Genomic DNA, 22362 nt, shown 5'->3' with positions numbered 1-22362 from the left:
GGCAGGAGAATTGCTTGAACCTGGGAGGCAGAGGTTGCAGTGAGCTGGGATCATGCAACTGCACTACAGCCTGGGCAACAGGGTGAGACTCTGTCTCAAAAAATTAAAATAAAATAAAACTTAAAAGCCTGTAAAATAAACTGAAGAGAATACATCACTTATTCATTCCTAAACAGTTGATAAGTTTAACCAGAAATGCTATGATAAAAAAGTGAAAATTTCAGAACATTACCTTTTAAAATTTATCTGCAAAGCTGAATCCACAAAATTCAACAAATAAAAATTTTATCCATTTTTATGGTATTAAATTTATATTATAGAACTGATTTTTGATACAAGTGGAAAGACAATTCAATGGAGAAAAAATAATCTTTTCAATAAATGTTGCTAGAACAATTCATTATCCATATGTAAAAAAAAACTTCATACCTTGGATCATACAAAAAAATTAACTCAAAATGGATCGCAGACATAAGTGTAAAACTAAAAATACAAAACTTCTAAAACAAAATATAGGAGAAAATTATTGTGACCAAGGGTTAGGCAAAATTTCTTAAATATAACATCAAAAGGCACAATCCATAAAACAACAAACTGGTAAACTGAACACCAGTTTCTTCTCTTCAAAAGTTATTAAGAGCATGAAAAGACAAACTACAGATAGGGAGAAAAATCTTTGCAAAGCACATATCTGATAATGGACTTATACAAGAATACATAAAGAACTCTCAAAACCCAACAGTAAGAAAACATAATACCCAATTAAAAAAAATAAGCAAAGGGGACATATGGATGGTAAGCAAACACATAAAAAGATGCTCAATAGTATTTGTCATTAGGGAAGTACAAATAAAAACCATAATGAAATGCCACTACACACCTATTAAAGGGGATAAAATTAAAAAGTCAGATCATACTAAATGTTAGCAAGGACATGGAGAAACTGGAAACTCTCACATACTGCTGGCAAAAATGTAAAATGGCACAATCACGTTGAAAAACAGTTTAGTGGTTTCTTAAAAAGTTATATGTATATCTACCATATAATGCAGCCATTCTACTCCTAGGCATTAAGCAAAGAGAAAAGGCAGCATATGCCCATATAAAGACTTGTGTGCCTGAATGTTCATGGCAGCTTAATTTGAAATTGTGAAAAAAACTGGGAACTACCCAAATAGCCATCAACAGGTGAAATGGTAAACTATGGCACATCCATACAATGAATACTGATTTGCAGTGATGATTTCAGTGTATACAAATAAAACTTATCAAACTGTACAATTTAAATATATGCAGGTTATTGTATGTTAATTATACGTTCATAAAACTGTTAAAAAAGAAAAAAATATATTTTATTTTTGGAAAAAAGCTTTTTCTTTTATGCCCTACCTCATCTTTTGAAAATGCTATGACATAGGAAAGCTTCTTGCCCCATCCTATTTCATAGAGGAGTGGCTTGTCACAGACATCTTCACATGCATCACAGTGCAGCCACCGCTGCTGAGAAGGAGAATAGACTTCTGTCCAGACATGATCTACTCAAATAAAAGAGTGCAATGGGAAAAAGACAATGAAATCAGAATGACTTCCAATAACTATATACAAACTCCTAAGGATCATAAAGTAATGCATAATACCTGAATTTCAGTTAATAACTGCATTTTGTGGCACACGGAATTTTAGAATACCTGTATTAATTTCTGTCTCTTTGAAATCCTTAAAAATGTTTTTCCAATCTCCTTTAACGTGGTCAATTTTAGGCTTAATGTGCGTTATAACTCTTAAGAAGGTAGACATATTAAACAGCAGCATAAAAAATATCATTCTGAGTTTACCATCATGAAGGAGTTAATGCCACTTTTGAAACTACAGTCTCTCTCTCTCTGGACTTTAAGGCCCAGAACCAGCAGGGAGTCTAATAGAATCTCTGGTCAATATACACTTTATATTTGATTTTAAGAGAACACTAACTATTAATGGAAGGTTTCATTTAATTCTTTAGAAAAGGGAAACACAAGGAAAACAACTTTTTAACATGTAGACCACACAAGTCATTTCTAAATAGGGACAACACAAATATCACATGACTTTTATTATTTTTGTATACTGTGCTTTAAGTTTACAGTTTACTAATTTTTTTATAGTAATCCCTATAGCAATGAAGATTTCTATGGCACATTATTACATGTTTTTATCCATATATAAATAACATCACTATAAATGCCATGGTAAATTGCTAATAAAAGAAATAAGACCTAGTGTTTGATCAATAGAGTGTTTACAATAATCTACTGCATATTTCATAACAGCTAGAAGAGAGTAATTCAAATGTTTCCAGCATAAAGACAAATATTTAAGATCACAGGTATCCCAGTAACACTGATTTGCTCTGTACAATTTATATAAATGCATTAAATTATTACAAGTATCCTCCAAATATGTACATCTATTATGCATCAATAAAAATAAAATAAAGGGGAAAAAAGGAATATTTATAGTGCAAAGCACCAGGCACAGTGCTAGGTGTTTTATAAAACTCTTGTGATCCCTTCGAAAAAACCTGGAAGGTTGGTATTATTACTGTTTTACACGGCAGACTGAGAAGGCCAAAAAGTAACAGAGAATGATGGGCTTAGAATGTAAACCCAAACCTGTAAGCCTGCAAAGCCCTACTACCCTCTGCTCATTCCACATTCTGTACCTGTGTAATCCCAAACATAGCGAGCTTCAAACCCTAAAGCTCGGCAGCACAGTGTAAAACAATTGGCCCACTCGCCACACCGTCCACATCTTGTTTCCAAAAGTTTCTCAGGGTTATTATATCTGGTTTAAAAAGAAAAAAAAACTTTGATTTATTATCAAAATCAAGATTTTTAAGAGAATTTACATTATCTCTATGCTAAACATAAATGTTTCTTTTTTTTTTTTTTTTTTGAGATGGAGTCTCGCTCTGTCACCCAGGCTGGAGTGCAGTAGCGCGATCTCGGCTCACTGCAACCTCCGCCTCCTGGGTTCAAGCGATTCTCCTGGCTCAGCCTCCAGAGTAGCTGGGACTACACGCACGTGACACCAGGTCTGGCTAATTTTGTTTGTATTTTTAGTACAGACGGGGTTTCACCATGTTAGCCAGGATAGTCTCGATCTCCTGACCTTGTGATCTGCCTGCCTCAGCCTCCCAAAGTGCTGAGATTACAGGCGTGAGCCACTGCGCCTGTCCTTTAATTTGTTTTTAAATATTTATTTAGAAATCTAGACCATATGAGGCACAATGTTAGAATATTTGGTGAAAAATAATTAAACAGTAGTACTGCTTTCAAGGTATTCACAATACTGAGGAATGAACACAAATAATTTAAATATATGGCAGAATGTGATCAAACAATACAACAGGTCAGATTTAGTGTTTAATATATGGCAGAATGTGATCAAACAATACAACAGGTCAGATTAGTGATCAAACAATACAACAGGTCAGAAAGTGGCTGGGGAGGAAAGCTTTTATTTGATCTGTGTTTTGAATAATGTAAGATTTGGACAAGCAATTCTCTAGGAAATTTGCCTAAGGCATTAACACTAAAGTGGTATAACTAGCTCACTGTATTTAAAAAGTAAACAACTTTAACCAATTACTCAACAAAAATTTTAGCTTAGTTTAATTCAATTTTACCTAAAATATTATCTTTCTAATAATCATTCTGATTAAAATTTTACTCTTTTGAAGTATTTAAAGGTGCCTGCTAATTTGGAAGTTGTTTTTGGGGATCTATTTGTAACATTCTTTGCAGAAGTTACTCCAATTATAAAATTACCAGACAATTCGAGAACACTAAATTTTGCATTTTGTGTTGAGATGGGTTTTGAACTGATAGAGCGGAGCAGGAAAAGTGCTGCAGCTGAGCAGAGAGGTCAGCCACGTGCTTTGGAAGGAAAGGAAACAGTGACATAAATGAATGGGTTCTGTGATGACAAGTCTGTTAAGCAAATGCTTAACAAAGCATTTCTTAGGCTAAATAAATGAATTTAGAACTTAGGTAATTAAATTTTTTTTTTGTTTTTTGTTTTTGAGACAAACTCTCACTCTGTCGCCCAGGCTGGAGCGGAGTGGCACAATCTCGGATCACTACAACCTCTGCCTCCCAGGTTCAGGCAATCCTCCTGCCTCAGCCTCCCCATATAGAGAACAGCTAGAGGTTAAAACAAGCACATAATTAGAAACTATGTCCTAAGCTAAAAAAATTAGATATTTTTAAAACGTGGTATCTTCTCTTGACTGATAACACAACCAAACTTTATAAGCATTGCCAATTCAGAAAATCTGAAAACAGGCTTACAAATTAAAGAATGGAAATAAATTTAAAATTTAAAATGTCCTCAGTTTAAAATTTAGAGATATGAGGAGTAGGTTAGGTTGGGCAGGGGAAGCACCTAACTAAAACAAACTTCTGCTAATAATACTGATAATAATAATGCTGACTATTGTGAGAGTAAATACAATTATGTGTTTAAAACAATCATCTGATGATAATATGGAAGGTAAAAGTATACTTCAGCATTATTATCAGTATTATTAGTTATCAGACAGTTAAAAATTAGGAATTAAAAGAGTAATACAAGATTTATAGTATTAAACATGTTATGATTATACTCAAGTTATACTTTAGAACAAGAGTCAACAAATTTCCTATAAAAGATAGATGGTGAATATTTCAGACTTGTGGGTCGTATCATTTCTGTCACCATTATTCAACTCTGCTTGTTGCAGCATAAAAACAGACAATAAGCAAATGAATCAGCATAGTTATGTTCTAATAAAATCTTACTTACAAAAACAGAATGTCAGCTGGATTTAGCCTGCCAGCCACAGTTTGCTCACCTGTGTTTTAGAGGAATATATTTCTGATAATTAAATATTAAAAAGTTTATTTAGTAAAAACTCTCTTCTAACTATTTCATTAAGAGATTATTTTGACTTTACCGTCCAGGGCACCCACCTTGGGAATCGATTGCTGAACTGGCAGGCATCACAGTAATGATCTTCCACTTTCTTTGCACCCCACTTCAGCTCATCATCATTGGGCAGTAAAGATCTATCTCTAGACCTAGTCTGTCCACCACATTTGCTGCACAAAATGTTATTCACCCAGTGAAAAAATTCTTCCTTAAACCAGTGCAAAAGCTCCAGCAAAAGAAAATCCTCATCACTTATATTAGTACCTGAGAAATTAAGGGAGAACCAAGTAAGAGCTAAAGCTGACAAAATTTAAACTATCCACACATATTTATTCTCCAATACGAACCTGAAAAATATGAAAACATAAGATGATTTTAAAGGTTTTCACTAGTAAGAGGAAAGAAGAAACTGTCATTTATTATGCACAAGGCTGAAATACAATGACACGTATAACTGCACATTAAAAACAGTAGAACATTTACCATTTTATATCCTCTAACTGACACTATGCATTAACAAATGAGCTGGACACAACGACCTCTTAGGGAACTACAGTCAGTTAGGAATTGATCCTGAAGTACAAGGGAGGTAGAAAAATAAATTTGATTTTGAAAAACATTTAAAAATGGGATACATTAAATTTGTTATCAGGTATATACACAAGTAAACATGAAACAATCACAAAAGGCAGAAATCACAGAATTCCAGACATTTAAAAAATCATCCTATTAGCCTATTAGGGCTTCAACTGTACAATATAATCCATCCATGGATACCCATCCCCAAAGACATAAAAACACAACCATATCTCTAGTATATGTAACAACCCTAGTAAGTTATAACATGACAGATAATATACCCACTTTTCCATAAACAGATCTCTCTTGATCACATTCAAGATGATGGCATCTCTGGCAAGAAGGGAAGGAGAGGGAAAATCAATCTTAAAAACATATATAGGGGGTTCTCTTCTCTATCTTTAATGTTTTATGATTAAAATAGTGATAATAAAACATAAATATGAAGGACACATATAGCAAAATGATAAAATCTAATAAAGCTTGATGTTGGTCATAGGTGTATACTATACTTTGTTCTTATATTTATGTTTGATGTATTTCAAAATAAAAAACTACAGAGAATGTAAAAAGGCCAGAAATATTTATGTTCCTGGAGAGAAAACTCAATATTTCTAAAGTTGATAACCTTCCACAAATTAATCTATAATTTAATACAATCCCAATTAAGATTATAAAATATTTTTTCATAAAATTTGACAAGCTAGCCAGGCGTGATAGCTCACACCTTTAATCCCAGCACTTTGGGAGGCCAAGGTAGGCAGATCACCTGAGGTCAGGAGTTCAAGACCAGCCTGCCCAACATGGTGAAACTTCGTCTCTACTAAAAACTACAAAAATTTTCTGGGTTTGGTGGTAGGCGCCTGTGATCCCAGCTACTCGGGAGGCTGAGGGAAGAGAATCACCTGAACCTGGGATGCAGAGGTTGCAGTGAGCCAAGATCATGCCATTGCACTCCAGCCTGAGTGACAGAGCAAAACTCTGTCTCATTAAAAAAAAAAAAAAAAAAAAAAATTGACAAGCTAACTACAAAATCCCATGGGAAAGACAAAATGCACAAAATAGCCAACACAACTTTGAATAAGAATCATGAGGTAAATTTGCCTACCGTGTATCAATACATATTAAAACTCTAATAATTAAAACATTGTGATATTAGTGAAGAATAAACAAACAGATCAATGAAACAAAAGAAAGGGTCCTGAAAGACAGATTTCTAAGCAAATGCACAGTACTGAATAAAGGTAGCATTTTAAAGCGGCTCTAACAGGATGGACTGTTTCAATAAATGATATTAGGACAAATAGCTATCTAAGTATCAGATCCCTACTATAGTTCATTAAAAAAAAAACTCCTTCTCTGGAATACTATAAAAGTAATAATAGAAGTTTATAGGTGAATATGTTTATGTTTATGACTTTGGGTTAGGGAAGGTCTTAATAAGCAAGATACAAACTGTAAAATCAATAATGAAAAAAATTAAATTTTCTTATGTTAAAAATAAAAACTTTCGAACTTCAAAAGCTACACTAAAGAACCCTGGGAGGAAAAAATTGTAACATGTCTAACAAAGAAAAGATAAATTTCTGGCCGGGCACAGTGGCTCACGCCTGTAATCCCAGCACTTCGGGAGAATGAGGCGGGCGGATCACCTGAGGTCAGGAGTTGGAGAACAGCCTGCCCAACATGGTAAAACCCTGTCTCTACTAAAAATACAAAAGAAAAAAAAAAATTAGCCGTGCGTGGTGGTGGGTGCCTGTAATCCCAGTACTCAGGAGGCTGAGGCAGGAGAATCACTTGAACCTGGGAGGCGGAGGTTGCAGTAAGCCAAGATCGCGCCACTGCACTCCAACCTGGGCAACAAGAGCAAAACTCCGTCTCAGAAAAAAAAAAAAAAAAAAAAAAAAGATAAATTTATAAATACATAAAGAACTTCTATAAATCAGTAAGAACATTAAGAAACCCATTAGAAAAATTCACAAAGTCCATAAAAGAAATTCAGTACTTTAAGTGGAAACAAATATTCTTAGACACTTCTAGTATAAACTGGAAGGCAATTTGGCAGGATCCATTATAATATAAAAGTATTACACAGACTTGACATTTCAGTATCTATCCAAGAGAAATATTTGTGCATGTGTGGCAGGAGACATGCTTTACAAGAATTCCACTGTGGTGGCATTTAGAACAGAGAAAATGGAAACAATCTCTATGTCCATCAATAGGGAATTGTATAAATAACAGTATACGTACAATCAAACACTATGGATTGTGTTTGATTGTCCAATACATATTTGTAAATGAAAAACACCAAGGAGCTGAATATATATGAGATGATAAATTCTACATAAACCCCACACAACTTAAACTATTTTTACAGATAATTATTTACAGGTATAAATATCCAGGACAAGACCACGAAAAGGAACAGAATTGAATGGCAGGGAGAGTTTGGAGTTTCCCATATAATATGAAAGCTTTCCAACCGGAAGATATTCATGAATTAGTTACATTAAAAACAAAGTTTTAGAAACAGAGGACTGTCATTCTCCTTCTCAGTCTAGTGCCTACCATCCAGCAGCTAGAGTAATCTTTTTAAAAGTACAGGCCAGATTATATGACTTAAAAAACCCTCCAATGGGTTTCCGTCTCATTTAGAATAAAATTCAAAGTTCCAACTCTTGTTCTTTCAGCTGGCCCCCTGTCGTAGGCTAAAAAATGGTCCTCAGAGGATATCTACGTCCTAATCACTGTAGCCTATGAATGTAGTTAGCTTCTGTGGCAAAAAAAAAAAGGTCTTTGCAGATGTTATAAAGTTAAGGATCTTTAGATGGGGAGATTATCCTGGAATATGTGGATAAATCCAATCACAAGTAACCTCGTAAGAAGCAAGTAAACGGAGATTTTACACACAGAGAAAGCAATGTGAAAATGGTACAGCAAGAGATTTGAAGATGCTGGCCTTAAGACCGGACTGTTGCAGCCACAAACCAAGGACTGCTAGTAGCAACCAAAAGCTGGAAGAGGCAAAAAACAGATTCTCCCCTCCAAAAGGAGCGTGGCTCTGGGGATACTTTGATTTCCCCCTGCGATAATTATTTTGGATTTCTGCCTTCTGGAACTGTAAAAACAAATTTCTTTTTATTTCACCAAGTTTGTGGTAATTTGTTATAGTAGCCCCAGGAAATTTAAATACCCTCTTACCTCTCTGACCTCAAACCCTATCTCCTCCTGTCTTGTTCACTGGCTACAGCCACCACGCTCTCCCTGCCATCTCTTAAACTTGCCAACCTCACTCCCACCTCAGGAGGCCTTTACAGTTGCTCATGCCTTCTACCTAAAAGGGAAATCATTGCTTTTTAGAGAAGCCATCCCTGAAAATCTTATATCAAACAGCATCTTACTAGTCGTCACTCACTCTGTTCTCCCACTGGTCTCCCTAGCACTTTTCACTAGTGTGTGTGTGTGTGTGTGTGTGTGTGTGTGTGTGTCTCTTACCATAATGGTAGGTACTTAAATTTTGTTCACTGCTATATCCCCAACACTTAGTGTTCTGCTTGCTATACACTAGATGCTTAATAAATATTCGAATGATGAAGGGAATGAACAAACATGCCTCAAAATATTACTTAGAATTGTAATTGTTCACCAAACAGTCATTATCAAGACCAAGAAGAAAGGAAAGGAAAACAGCATATTTGTACTTCTGTTACATACTCCAGGTATAAATCAGCACGTTTCCAGCTCAAAGTATGACCATTAAATAGTAACACCCAATTAAGGGTCAGTGTTCCTCATTTAAGCAATATCCTTAACTAGTGGCTCAGAGAAATAAAAGTAGATTCCTGCATGATGAAAGCTCAGAAATCTCAGAGATAAGGGAAGCCTGATTTACATGCTAAATTCTGTGAATACTGGGTTTATTTCAAAAATATAATTAAGATTTCAAATTTCTAAAGTTACTATCTTCAAAAATACCATATAAACATAGATTTCTAGTAACTTATCAGTGACAAAATAAAATCAACAGGTTTAGGCCCTAATTCCATTCTCTGAAAACCCCTTCAATGTACAAAAGAGAATGAGAAAATGGGTAAAAACATCAGTAGAGGTAGCCTCATCCATGTTCTCCATCTCGTATCTTCATATACAATTTAGTAGGTCAAGATATATTTTGTTACCACTTTTCAAAAATGGGTTCTTCCTCCTCTAAAAAGGTGTTTTACCTGTATCTGGAACATGCAATCATGACAAACCTTCAGTCTACCAGGCCAAAGCTATCAAACCATGCTTCTCTATCTCATTTGGCAGTGCCACAAGGTCCCCATTTCTGCATCAAACCAAAACACTTTCTGCAGTCCATAGACCCAGAATATGATTTTGTCTGGAAAGGAAAAAATAGTCCACTGCACTAATGAAAGAAAATCACCAACTTGGCCAGTGGGGGCTTCATCATCATCTCAGTGCCATTCACTCACTGGGGCAGAGACTGATGGTGGCCATATAATATCCCCTTGACACTTCTTCCTCATTTATAGCATTTCAATTTTGGAGGGATGACAATGCACCAGCTAAAAAACTACAGATCCCAACTTCCCTTGCGGCTAAGCGTGGCTAAATGACTAAGCTTCATGTGACTCCAAGGAAGACTACTTTAAGAGAAAAAGCTCAAATTAGAGATAAAACCTTTATGCTTTTTCTCCGTTTCTTCTTCCTGATGTTTGGTCTGGAAATGTTAATGGCTGGAGCTGCAGCAACCATTTTGGACTACGAGGTGATATGAAGGATGGAAAACATGTACATGCGAGCCGAAAGACCGAAGGCACCTAGGTCTTTGATGATTAGCTCCAGACTGACTACCTCCATATTTTCTTACATGAGAAAATAATCTGTAAGCCACCAGTCATTTTACTCATAGCACAACCTAATCCTGATTGATATACTCATTATGCCTACCTTACCACTTATTTCACTATATGTTTAAGATTCCTTCACTTGTTACTCTTCCTCTTCCCATATCCTGTTGTGTTTCTAAAATATCACCATCCAATAGAATTTTCAGCAATAATGGAAATAATTCCTATTCCTACTGTCCAGTAGGGTTGTCACTAGCCACTTGTGGTTATTGAGTAGCTGAAATGTGCTGAATGTGACTGAAGAACTGGATTTTTCATCTCACTTAATTTAAATGTAAATATCCACATGTGGCTAGTGCGACACTGTTTTCTAGAACCTTTGTAATCCTACCTCTCCACCCTGTCCTCTCAATTTTAGCAATCTCATTTACCTGCATGGCTTTACCTATCATCCTTAAGTGTATTTCAAGGCTTGACTTCTTATCAAATTTCCAGGCCTGTGGTTTCACTTTGCTGTCCAGATAGTAGGCACCTCAACTCACTCTTCCTTTCCCTTCAAAACCTGTTTGTACTGACTCCTTTAATTTCCTAGTTGCCTAGATTCAAAGTTACCCAGTCATCTTTGACATCTTCCTTATATATACATGATGCCTTATCCTATCGACTGCAAATTCCACATATTCTATAACCCCAACAACTTTCACATCCATCTTCTCCCTTGTAATCTCAACCCTTTGTTCACCCTCTTATCGCTTACGTGTATTAGATTATTATTGTGTTTTAATTTTTCTCTCCTTGTACTCTTTTGATTTTAATCATTTCACATACTAGATTAATCTTCCTTAAATAAAGTCTGGTGTCACTCACGCAAAGTTTTGATAGTCAATCCTGCTGAATTACCTATTCAAGAATACCTGAGAAATCATTTTCTGCTTTCTGATGAATAAGGTTATGTAACATTTCTGCTATATGTTCAATTATAGTCACAATATAACATTAGTCTTTTGGCCAAGACATGTGTTTCCTTTGAATTTCTTTGGTCTTTACTATTTCAAACCTTATTAGAAATATGCTTTGTTTCATTTTACTGCTAATTTTTTTTGAAAACATTAAAAATGAACTCGGTATACACTGCTCTGTCTGAAATTCAATGTCAACCAAAATATGGTTTCGCCTACTTGATATTCCACTGCTTTATATACACCCTACCCTACACACAGTCTAACTGTATTATTCATTGTTCCCAAATAGAGGCTGTCCTTCTCTGCCTCTATGCATGTTGATCACTACAGTTGCAAGAAAATCCCCAATCCCTTAGTATGTATTTCGACATATTTCATAAATCCCACTCATCCTTCCTGATCTTAAAAAAAAAAGCCCAATCTTTTACTGATTTTGCTGTCATTTCTTTCCTATTTTAATTAAAACTTTTTAAGTGTGAAAGAATATATACATAGATCTTAAATACACATACTCCAATGTGATGAAGTTACTGATAGTTTATCTTCTCCCTATTTTCCAAATTTTCTACAACCCCTGTACTATATAATTAGAAAGAAAAAGTGCTGGAGCAAATGTTAGCAGGGAACATCAGTAGATTTTTATGGGAAATGAACTTTAAGTCTTAGCTAATGGACTTGAAGGATTCTTGGTCCACTGATAAGACCATTCCCACTGTGAGGACAGACGGACAAATGCATCAGGATAAACATAACATTCACCTAACTAATGCTCTTTATTGTCGATTTTTGCTCCTTGAGCAATTTCCTAGTTGTTATTTGCCTAGAGAGAGAAAATATGATGGATACAAACAGGAACATTCTGTCTCTATGCTATTTCTCACTGAAGTTTATTCATTTAGCAACATAATGGTTTTTTTTTATTTTTTGAGACAGAGTTTTGCTCTTTTGCCCAGGCTGGAGTGCAGTGGCACTGTCTCCCCTCACTGCAACCTCTGCCTACCGGTTTCAAGTGATTCTCCTGCCTCAGGCTCCCGAGTAGCTGGGATTACAGGCATCTGCAATCGCAAATTAGTGCAGCTAATTTCTGTATTTTTAGTAGAGATGGGGTTTCACCATGTTGACCAGGCTGGTCTACAATATAATGTTTTAAAAATTATACTTCATACATTACATTTGTTGGACTCTGCTTTACACTCAGTTGATCTGTATATTTGAATTCTCATCTTCTATTCAGCTGCTTCTTAAGGCAAGGCTATATTATTATACTGTCTCTCCCCTGCAGGGCCCAGCCCAATGACTCAAACACAAAACATGTTCAGTAAGTACCTGATAAACAGGCATTTCTGTAAGCCATCATATAAAGAACCACAGTACTCTGAAGCTGGACACATATTAATAAGCATTCTTATTGTACACACAGGAAAAAAACTGTTAATACAAGAACAGAACAACTGTCTTAAGGTTAGCAGGCCTGTAGCAGAAGTAAATCTAAGGCCCAAGCCAGTCATCAAAAATTTAAAAATGGCATAGTGTAATATTTTTAAAAAGACAAAAATTACCAAAATACAATGGGTAGCAAAACATAAAAATGACATACGTGAAAATTGATCAAATGGTCAAAAAAGGAAGAGACACACATAGTTAAGCCTTCAGAGGGATTTCTGGTTTCAGCTTCCAGTTTCTACCAAGCAGAGATTAATACTCCCACCTTTAAAACAATAAAAAGCTCAACTGAAATCAGTGACTTTTCCTGAACCCATTAGAGAACTGAGGTCACAGAGTGAACTATCACCCCAAAATCCAAAAAGATAGACAAATATAGAGAATCACAGCCAAAATCTGCTTACAAGGAACAGAAGTCACTAGAGCCATAAACTGGTAAGGACATTTAAATAGCAATTTTGACAAACTGCTGGAAGCTGAGTATGGACTAGCTTGGTAAGAAATTCAGTCTTGGGAGAGGTCCCCACACTTTTGTGCATTTTGTCTGCAGGAAGCCCACCAGGTTTTCACAATGAAGAACCAAGAAAAATCCTTTGTGGCTCTAGAAAAGACAGGAAGAGTAAGAATTGTGATGTATACCCAGAGTGTTCTTCACAATTAAGGCCTACTCTCCAGGGAAACAGATTTTACCAGAGTCTTCTCTGAACTGGGGGAAGGACATATATTTCCCTGACTCCAGCCCCTTGTAGCCTTCTTGTCTCACCTATGGGGGTAAAAAGGCTAACAAACACTTGTGAAAGGCACAGGCCCAGAGATATAGGCCCACTAAAATAACTGAGATTTAATCAAAAGATTACAGAACCTTCTCCTTGATACCTTACCATCACACCAATAGGGCTCCAGTATAATAACAATGGATTACAACTAAATGAACACCAGGCAGGACAAATGCAGACTCTAGGGAGGAGTTCTTAGGGAAGCCTAAAGACAATTGGGGAGATGACAAGAACACTGGAAGAATTTGAAGCCTCTGACATCTACGGCTATAGCAAACATGAAAACAACTCTAGTTAGATTAATTCCTAGCTAGATTAGCATAAAACCTTACATGAAAGGCCTGTTTACCTCAGTTCCTATTATCCAGTACATCATGCCCAGCTTTTACATGTTACTATTTCATTTATTTTTAAAAATTATCATTCTTATTTCTACATGAAGAAACTGAGTCATAGAGATTAAATTACTTGCTGAGTGATGCACAGGAAGCAGCAGAGCTGAATTTATACAAAGACAGTTGACTCCAAAACCTACTCTTAATCAATAAATAATGTCTCTCTACTAATAAAATTGAGTCAATGGCCTATTCATATGGATTAATTCTGAATATGGTTTCTGTTAGATTCACATTAAAATTCACTAATTTAAATTCACTAATGATGCTATCATATATTCTGTGGGCTAAAGTTCTACTTTACCTAAAAATATTCACATACCAATAATTAAACTGCAAATACATATTCAGGTTAAAAAAAAGTTTTTAAAAAGAATGTTCAAAAGACTTGAATAAACATTTCTCCAAAGAAGATATTCAAATGACCAATAAGCACATTAAAAAAATGCTCAGTATCATGAATTAGGAAAATGCAAATCAAAACTACAGTGACAAACCACTTCATCCCCATTAGCATGACTACTATTGAAAAATCAGAAAATAATAAGTGTTGGTAAAAACGGGAAATTAGAACACTTGTGCACTGTTAGCAGGAATGTAAAATGATACAGTCACTGTGGAAAACAGTATGGTGGTTCCTCAAAAAATTAAAAATAGAATTGCAAAAAGATCCAGCAGTTTCACTTGTGGGTGTATACCAAAAATAAGTGAAACCCGGATTTCAGACTAAAGTATTTAAACAGCAATGTTCATCGCAACATTATTCACGATAGCCACAATATTGAAACAACCCAAGTATCCATGAATGAATGAATAAATGGATATGCAAAATGTGATATATACATACAACAGGATATCATTCACCTTAAAAAGGAAGGAAGCTCTCTCCTCCTCAGCACTGCCTACACAGGTGGCAGCCATCTCCTCTTCAGCATCATGGCCACCCTCGGACCCCTTGTGAAGCCCCAGATCATCAAAAAGAGAACCAAGAAGTTCATCCGGCACCAGTCTAACCGATATGTCAAAATTAAGTGTAACTGGCGGAAACCCAGAGGTATTGACAACAGGGTTCATAGAAGATTCAAGGGCCAGATCTTGATGCCCAACATTAGTTATGGGAGCAACAAAAACATAAAGCACATGCTGCCCAGTGGCTTCCAGAAGTTCCTGGTCCACAACGTCAAGGAGCTTGAAGTGCTGCTGATGTGCAACAAATCTTACTGTGCTGAGATTGCTCACAATGTTTCCTCCAAGAACTGCAAAGCCATCGTGAAAAGAGCCACCCAGCTGGCCATCAGAGTCACCAACCCCAATGCCAGGCTGCACAGCGAAGAAAATGAGTAGACAGCTCATGTGCATGTTTTGTGTTTAAATAAAACTGTAAAAACTGCCAAAAAAAAAAAAGAAGGAGAAGGAAATCCTGCAATATGTTACAACCTAGATGTATTAGTTTGTTCTTATGCTGCTATGACGAAATACCTGCAACTGGGTAATTTATAAAGAAGACGTTTAATTGACTCACAGTTCTGCACGGCTGGGGAGGCCTCCCAAAACTTACAATCATGGCAGAAGGCAACTTTTCACAGGGCAGCAGGAGAGAGAATGAGTGCAAGCAGGGGAAATGCCAGATGCTTATAAAACCAACAGATCTCCTGAGACTCACTCATTATCATGAGAGCAGCATCGGGGAAACCACCCCCATGATTCAATTACCTCCAACTGGTCCCACCCTTGACACATGGGGATTATAAGGATTACAATTCAAGGTGAGATTTGGGTGGGGACACAGAGCCAAACCATATCACTGGATGAACCCTGAGATTCATTATGTTCAGTGAAATAAACCAGTCACCAAAAGACAAATACTGTATGATTCTACTGATATAAGATAGAATAGTCAAAATCACAGCAACAAAGTAGAATAGTCGCTGCTGGAAGCTGGGGAAGGATTATTATTTAATGAGTATAGTTTCGGTTTTACAAGATAAAAAAAGCTATAGATGGTGGTAATGGCTGAACAACATTATGACTATGTTTAATAACACTGAATTGTACACTTAAAAATGGGTAAGATGGTAAATTTTGTTATATGTATTTTACCTCAATTAAAAAATTGAAAAAAAAGGTGATATGTGCCCATAAGGTATATGCAATAAAATTATACTATTATTGTACTTCTTAAAAAATTCAAATTGAAATAGGTTAAATATTTATAATGTATAACACTGTAAAACAATGTATAACAGCAAAAGGCACTACAACTGTCCCTCAGTATATGCTGGGGATTGGTTCCTACCTATACCAGAATCCACACATACTCATGTCTCACAGTCAGCCCTGCAGAATCCATGTATATAAAGAGTTGACCCTCCGTATATGGGTTTTGCATTCTGTGAATCCACATTAGGTTTAAAAGAATCCACATATAAGTGGACCCATGCAGTTCAAACCCATGTTGTTCAAGGGTCAGTTGTATTTCAGTATTTTCTGTTTATTTAGCAATGATCTACACATTTAGCAATAAATGATTATGTAAAGCTACTACCTTTATCCAATTTTCTAGCTCTTGATAACTTTTCTTGTGATTTCCTGTTTAGTTCTTGGACTGGAATACAAGCCAACGCTTTCTCCTGAAGAGCAGGATTTTCATAGACCAGCACATGCTGAATGTTGGACTGAAGAACTTCTAGAATGGCTGAATCAGCAGTAACCTAATAGGAAAAAAAAAACTGAAATTAACTTTTCACTATATGCTACAAAAATAATATATAATAAAAAACACTGTGGTTTTATGATTTTACAGATAGAAGGGAATGTACGGATTCACTTAAATACAATAATTATACCCATAAACTTCATAACATTAGTATTAGGAGACAGCCACATTTGTGTCAGAGCCTAAGATCTATTTTTTTCCCTTTGTATATACTATTAAGGATATATTTAAAAAAGGATATGCAGAATTCTTGAATACAAGCGTGGATCAATACAGAGCTCTGATCTATGCATCTAATGGCCCCTTCCACTTTAAATCCCTGTAATGTACAGCAGTAGCAAAAGAGGTGTGCTTTTAAAGAATCAGGAATTTTGAGAAATTCCTGAAAGAGAAAAGGCAAATATGAAAGGGCTAAAGGAAGAAACCTCCAGAGAGGATGGTGATGAAATGTAAAAAAAGTTTCCAAAATAATCCCAAGAGCAGAGAAGCCACAGGATCTATAGAATAGGAAGTGTCCTCAGAGCAAGCATTAGGGAGAGTGGCTGGACTCTGGAGGAACAGCTAATTATTTTGGCTTCTCCCTCCTTGTCACCTCATCAACAAAGAGGTCTGCCTCTGAGCAGTGAGTGTGCATGCTTAGAGTCACAAAAGGAAAGGGGAGTAACCAAGCTCAGAACTGTTGCCACTGGTACATCCCATTGTGCAGCATGTACTGCCCTTCTCCACAGCTGTTAGAAGCAAATGCAGTATTCACAGACAAGCTGGCAGGACCTCTCAAATACATATGGATCTATAACAACTGTGGGGGAGATGCATGAGAATCAGTATCAGAAGAACTAATCCTGTAGCAATGACAGCAAATACAGAAAAAACTTCAAAAACTTTTAATAGTATACTATATTCAGAGAAAGACTCAACTATAGATCTTGGATATAAAAATTTTATTTATTTATTATTATTTTTTTGAGACAGAGTCTCACTGTGTTGCCCAGGCTGGAGTGCAGTGGTGAGATCCTGGCTCGCTGCAACCTCTGCCTCCTGGGTTCAAGTGATTCTCCTGCCTCAGCCTCCCGAGTAGCTGGGAGCACAGGTGCCGCCACCATGCCCAGCTAGTTTTTGTATTTTTAGTAGAGACGGGGTTTCACCATACTGGCCAGGCTGGTCTCGAACTCCTGACCTTGTGATCCGCCCACCTCAGCCTCCCAAAGTGCTGGGATTATGGGCGTGAGCCACTGCGCCTGGTTAGATATAAAAATTTAAACATTAAAATAAAGAAGAAGCCAGGCACTTTGGGAGGCCAAGGTGGAAGGATTACTTGAGTCGGGAGTTCTAGGCCAACCTGGGTAAATACAGCAAGATCCTATCTTTAAAAAAAAAAAAAAAAATTAAGTAGTCACGCACAGTGTTGTGTGCCTGTATTCCCAGCTACTCAGGAGGCTAAGGTGGGAAGATCGCTTGAGCCCAGGTCAAGGCTGCAGTGAGCTGTGATTGCCCTACTGCACTCCAGCCTGGGCAATGTAGTCTCAAAAATAAAGTAATAAGTAATACAAAATAAATAATATAAAATAAAGAAGAAAGCATCCCTCTTTCTTCTTATTCATGTAGAATAAACATGGCTAAAGAGTGATCAGTCAATTAGTAACCAAAGGCATCTTCTGAGAATGAGGATAAAAAGAACAAATAGACATTGAGGATAAATCCAAAACTTCTCACATCCAGTTAAGGGAAATTTCAGAAAGACAGTAAAAACAATGGAAGAAGGCAACTGCTCAAAAAAATAACAGAAATAAATTTCTCATAGCTGAAGAGCTAGTATGTATGGAAAACAAAACAAAAACAAATACTAGGCATATAATGGTGACATTTTATGATAGCAAGGCTAAAATCAAAATCCTAAGAGTCTTCAAGTAAGAAGAAACATTACACGCAAAGAAAAAATTATTTGATATCAAATATTTCATTGGAAACAATAAAGCAATTTTTTTTTTTTGAAAATCTGAGGGAAAATGATTAGGAACACAGAATTCATTCCCAGTCAAACTAATCACATACAGGGGCGAAATAAATACATTTTCTGATATGTAACAATACAGAAAGAATATCACTCTCAAATCCTATCTAAAAGAATTATTAGGAAAGTTATTATAGCCAAAAAAAAAAAATAGCCTACATAAATTTTTAAAAATAAATACATACTTGGGAGTAGGATCTAAATAAAAGCACCAGTACAAGTTTCGATTGATATAGATAATCACAATTGGAAAGCAAAATCTCAATTTTTTCATAAAAAAGGTAGCAAGGAAGGGAGCAGAACAGAGGTTCTTGTCTTACGGTAAGATGTTGGCAGAAAAATATAAAATTAAAAACTTGCATTACAGATTTCAGGTCAACAATTAAAAGACTAAAAAGATTATATTTAACTTCCTAACTCTTAAAGGAATAAACCTATTATAGAAAAAAACTTGATCTAAACAAAACAGGGTGAAAAGAAAAAAAAGCAAGAACATAGACAACACAAAATAAGATATCAGAAATAAGTTTAAACATATTAGCAATTAGAATAAATGTGAATGGGTTAAATGTGCATATTGCAAAGTAGAGACAGGTCGATAACAACAAAAAACCAATACCAAGTACTTACATGTCAGGCACTGTATTAAGCACTGGAATGGGTGCGCAAGACAGACATGATCAATTTAAGGTCTATGGGGAAAAGGTATTAAACAAATAATAACAGAACCACCACAGTAACTCAAAAATATTTGTCTGTGTGTGAATGTGTTAGATACTGGAAAAATAATGGAGACCAAAATAGATATGGGTATTACCCTCAAAAAGCAAGTAGTCTATGGATACAAAAACAAGCAAGTACTGATAAACAATGTTCATTTACTCAAATATTTATTTATCCTTTATTTGCTAGGTGCTGGGGATACAATGGTTAAAAATTAATCATAGGGATAAATATTATTAAGCCAATATATAGCATAAAATGAGATTTTACAACAAGGTCCTTGAACCTGAACTTCTTTGTGGCAGAATAGGAAGGATGAGAAGAAGCTAACAAAAAGGGAAGGAAAAGACCATTCCTGTCAGAAGGAACAGCACAAAGGTAGCTGGGGATTGCTTAGCATATTTTGAAGGATCAGAGAGATCAGTATTTAGTACCCAGGGAACTAAGGGGAAAGTGGTGGAGAGATAAAGATCTTTCTGGTCACTTTTCATTGCAATAATAAGCCATTAAAGAGACTTAAGCAAGAAGAGTAAAACGATCTGATCTGTTTTCAGAATATCACTTTAGCCACTATGTAGAGAAAGCAGGTATCAGAAGACCCCATGGGGGACTACTGCAGAACTCCAAGAGAGCTGGTGGCTTAAATTAGGACAGTTTTACAACTGGTAGGAAAAAAAAAGCGAATGGATATGAAAAGAACTTAGGAAACAAAATCAGTAAGTTTTGGTGACTGTACTATGAAGTCAAGAGTATTTGGAAAAGGAAAAAAAACACATTAGAGATGATTCATTTCACAGGTTTTTTTTTTTTTTTTTTTTGAATATGAGCAACTGGGTCAGCACTTCAACCACTTGCAGCAGGAGAAAAACCATGAAATGACCAACTAAGTTAAAGACTACCAATAGGCTCTCTCTCTGGATAACGAGTGGCTGGATAACATGGAATCGGGCAAGATGGCACTTCTCAAGAATGCTCCTAGGGATGCCTTGGTGATGGCACAGATCTTGAAAGATATGGGAATCAAAGACTACAAACCAAAGGTTATAAATGAAATTTTGGAATTTGCTTTCCGAAATGTGACTACAATTCTGGATGATGCAAAAATCTATTCAAGCCATGCTAAGAAACCTAATGTTGATGCAGATGATGTGAGACTGGCAATCCAGTGTCGTGCTGACCAATCTTTTACCTCTCTTCCCCCAAGACGTTTCTTACTGGATATTCCAAGGCAGAAAAATCAAACCCCTTTGCCACTGATTAAGCCATATGCAAGACCTAGACTCCCACATGATAGATACTGCTTAATGGCTCCAAACTATAGGCTGAAGTCCTTAATTAAAAAGGGGCCTAACCAAGGGAGACTAGTTCCACGATTAACTGTTCGTGCTGTTAGTAGCAAACCTACCACTCCTACTATAGCGACCCCACAAACAGTGTCTGTCCCAAATAAAGTTTCAACTCCAATGTCACTGACAAGCCAAAGATTTAACAGTACAGATTCCACCTTCTCAGTCCACACCTGTCAAACCAGTTCCTGCAACAAATGCATTTCAAAATGTTCCAACTAATCCCTCAATGATTGGGCCCAAAAACATACTTATTACCACCAACATGGTTTCGTCATAGAACACAGCCAATGAAGCAAACCCACTAAAGAGAAAAACATGAAGATGATGAAGACAATGATACTATGTAAGGAATTATAGTCTAGTCTAGATGCATTTCAAAAGGAAAGCTGGTTTTGAGCCCAATATACTTAACTAGAATATTCTAGATCTTCTCGTTTTACCTTAAAAGACTGCAGTATTTTTCATATTAGTTAAAACTGTTATATCTCTTTAGTAAACATACAAATATGTTTTTCATTAGGCTTCAATTACAAACAGTTAAGTACTTGTTTCTTAATAGTTTCATTAATGTTGAGTTCTTATATGGCAATTCTGTTTTTGAGACACTTTTCTGCCTTCTATCACTGACAGCAGTACCTAAGTTTCAGGTTCTGCAGCCTGGTCAGCAGATTTATCTTTTACAGCATAATTTCTAATCTACATTTAAATACTTTATTTTATAAGGTAATATAGCCACTTTTGTTGTCACTAGCTTATTTTTATCAAATCTCTCAATTTAGGAAACATTTTTGGAAAGGGTGGATTTAGAGGAGAGATTCTAAATCCATTTTGAATATATTTGTTTCTTGGCCTTCCTTAATTCCCCAACTGAACTGCCTTTTTTTTTTTTTTTTTTTTGAGACGGAGTCTCGCTCTGTCACCCAGGCTGGAGTGCAGTGGCGCAATCTCGGCTCACTGCAAGCTCCGCCTCCCAGGTTCACGCCACTCTCCTGCCTCAGCCTCTCCGAGTAGCTGGGACTACAGGCGCCCGCCACCATGCCTGGATAATTTTTTGTATTTTTTAGTAGAGACGGGGTTTCACTGTGGTCTCGATCTCCTGACCTCATGATCCGCCCGCCTCGGCCTCCCAAAGTGCTGGGATTACAAGCGTGAGCCACCGCGCCCAGCCTGAACTGCCTTTCTAAATCCCATTCATTTTCTGCACCTACCCCATAGGCTTGTTTCTCTCCATTGTTCTTAAATGTAAAAGGCCATACTTGGAATTTAAAAAATATCATTCCTGGTAATACAGCTCAGTGTCATTTTCACATTTTTGAAACATTCTCTACATGCCTAATGTTTTGTGATTCACTTTAACCTGATGGTTTGCATTTGCTGTTTTTCACTCTGTGTCAGAACAGTTGGGTTTTACTCCTTAGTTTTTATGCCTGTTGAGCTTTCTATGCTTTTGACAGGTAGTTTTGGGTCAGTTACAGTTTTAGTCTTGTATTCCAAGTTGATAACTCTACCATATTTCACATTTCTAAATTTAACAGAGATGCCATAGGTTAAAATTTGTTTTGATAAGTAATTACACCGGACCTAGGCAAAACCACTGAAGAA

The 22362-nt window shown here is 36.2% G+C and overlaps 2 protein-coding genes and 1 pseudogene across 5 annotated transcripts in view; 2 read left to right on the top strand and 1 right to left on the bottom strand.

The window, feature by feature from the left end:
- The window catches only part of NGLY1 (N-glycanase 1), a 65379-nt gene that overhangs the window by 15970 nt on the left and 27047 nt on the right, over positions 1–22362 (bottom strand). For all 4 annotated transcript variants that reach the window (XM_055285493.2, XM_055285499.2, XM_063637106.1 and 1 more), the window contains exons 4-7: positions 16507–16672; positions 4992–5214; positions 2702–2823; positions 1390–1535 (exon numbers count right to left, since the gene is read on the bottom strand). In XM_055285493.2, the coding sequence (XP_055141468.1) occupies positions 1390–1535; positions 2702–2823; positions 4992–5214; positions 16507–16672 (657 nt within the window). The remainder of the gene's footprint in view (positions 1–1389; positions 1536–2701; positions 2824–4991; positions 5215–16506; positions 16673–22362) is intronic.
- LOC129486165 (large ribosomal subunit protein eL32-like) lies at positions 9673–16439 on the top strand. Its single transcript, XM_063637187.1, has one exon. It carries the CDS (start codon positions 14898–14900, stop codon positions 15303–15305), a length of 408 nt encoding a protein of 135 aa, XP_063493257.1. The 5' UTR covers positions 9673–14897; the 3' UTR covers positions 15306–16439.
- LOC129486161 (transcription initiation factor TFIID subunit 9B-like) lies at positions 20324–21107 on the top strand (annotated as a pseudogene).

Source organism: Symphalangus syndactylus, chromosome 1 (assembly GCF_028878055.3).
Source record: "Symphalangus syndactylus isolate Jambi chromosome 1, NHGRI_mSymSyn1-v2.1_pri, whole genome shotgun sequence".
NCBI classification, from domain to species: Eukaryota; Metazoa; Chordata; class Mammalia; order Primates; family Hylobatidae; genus Symphalangus; species Symphalangus syndactylus.
This window is presented reverse-complemented; position numbering and strand designations above follow the sequence as displayed.

Bases quoted from the DNA above. Each gene is read 5' to 3' on its own strand.
- LOC129486165 (XM_063637187.1), top strand. From the start codon at position 14,898: ATGGCCACCCTCGGACCCCTTGTGAAGCCCCAGATCATCAAAAAGAGA.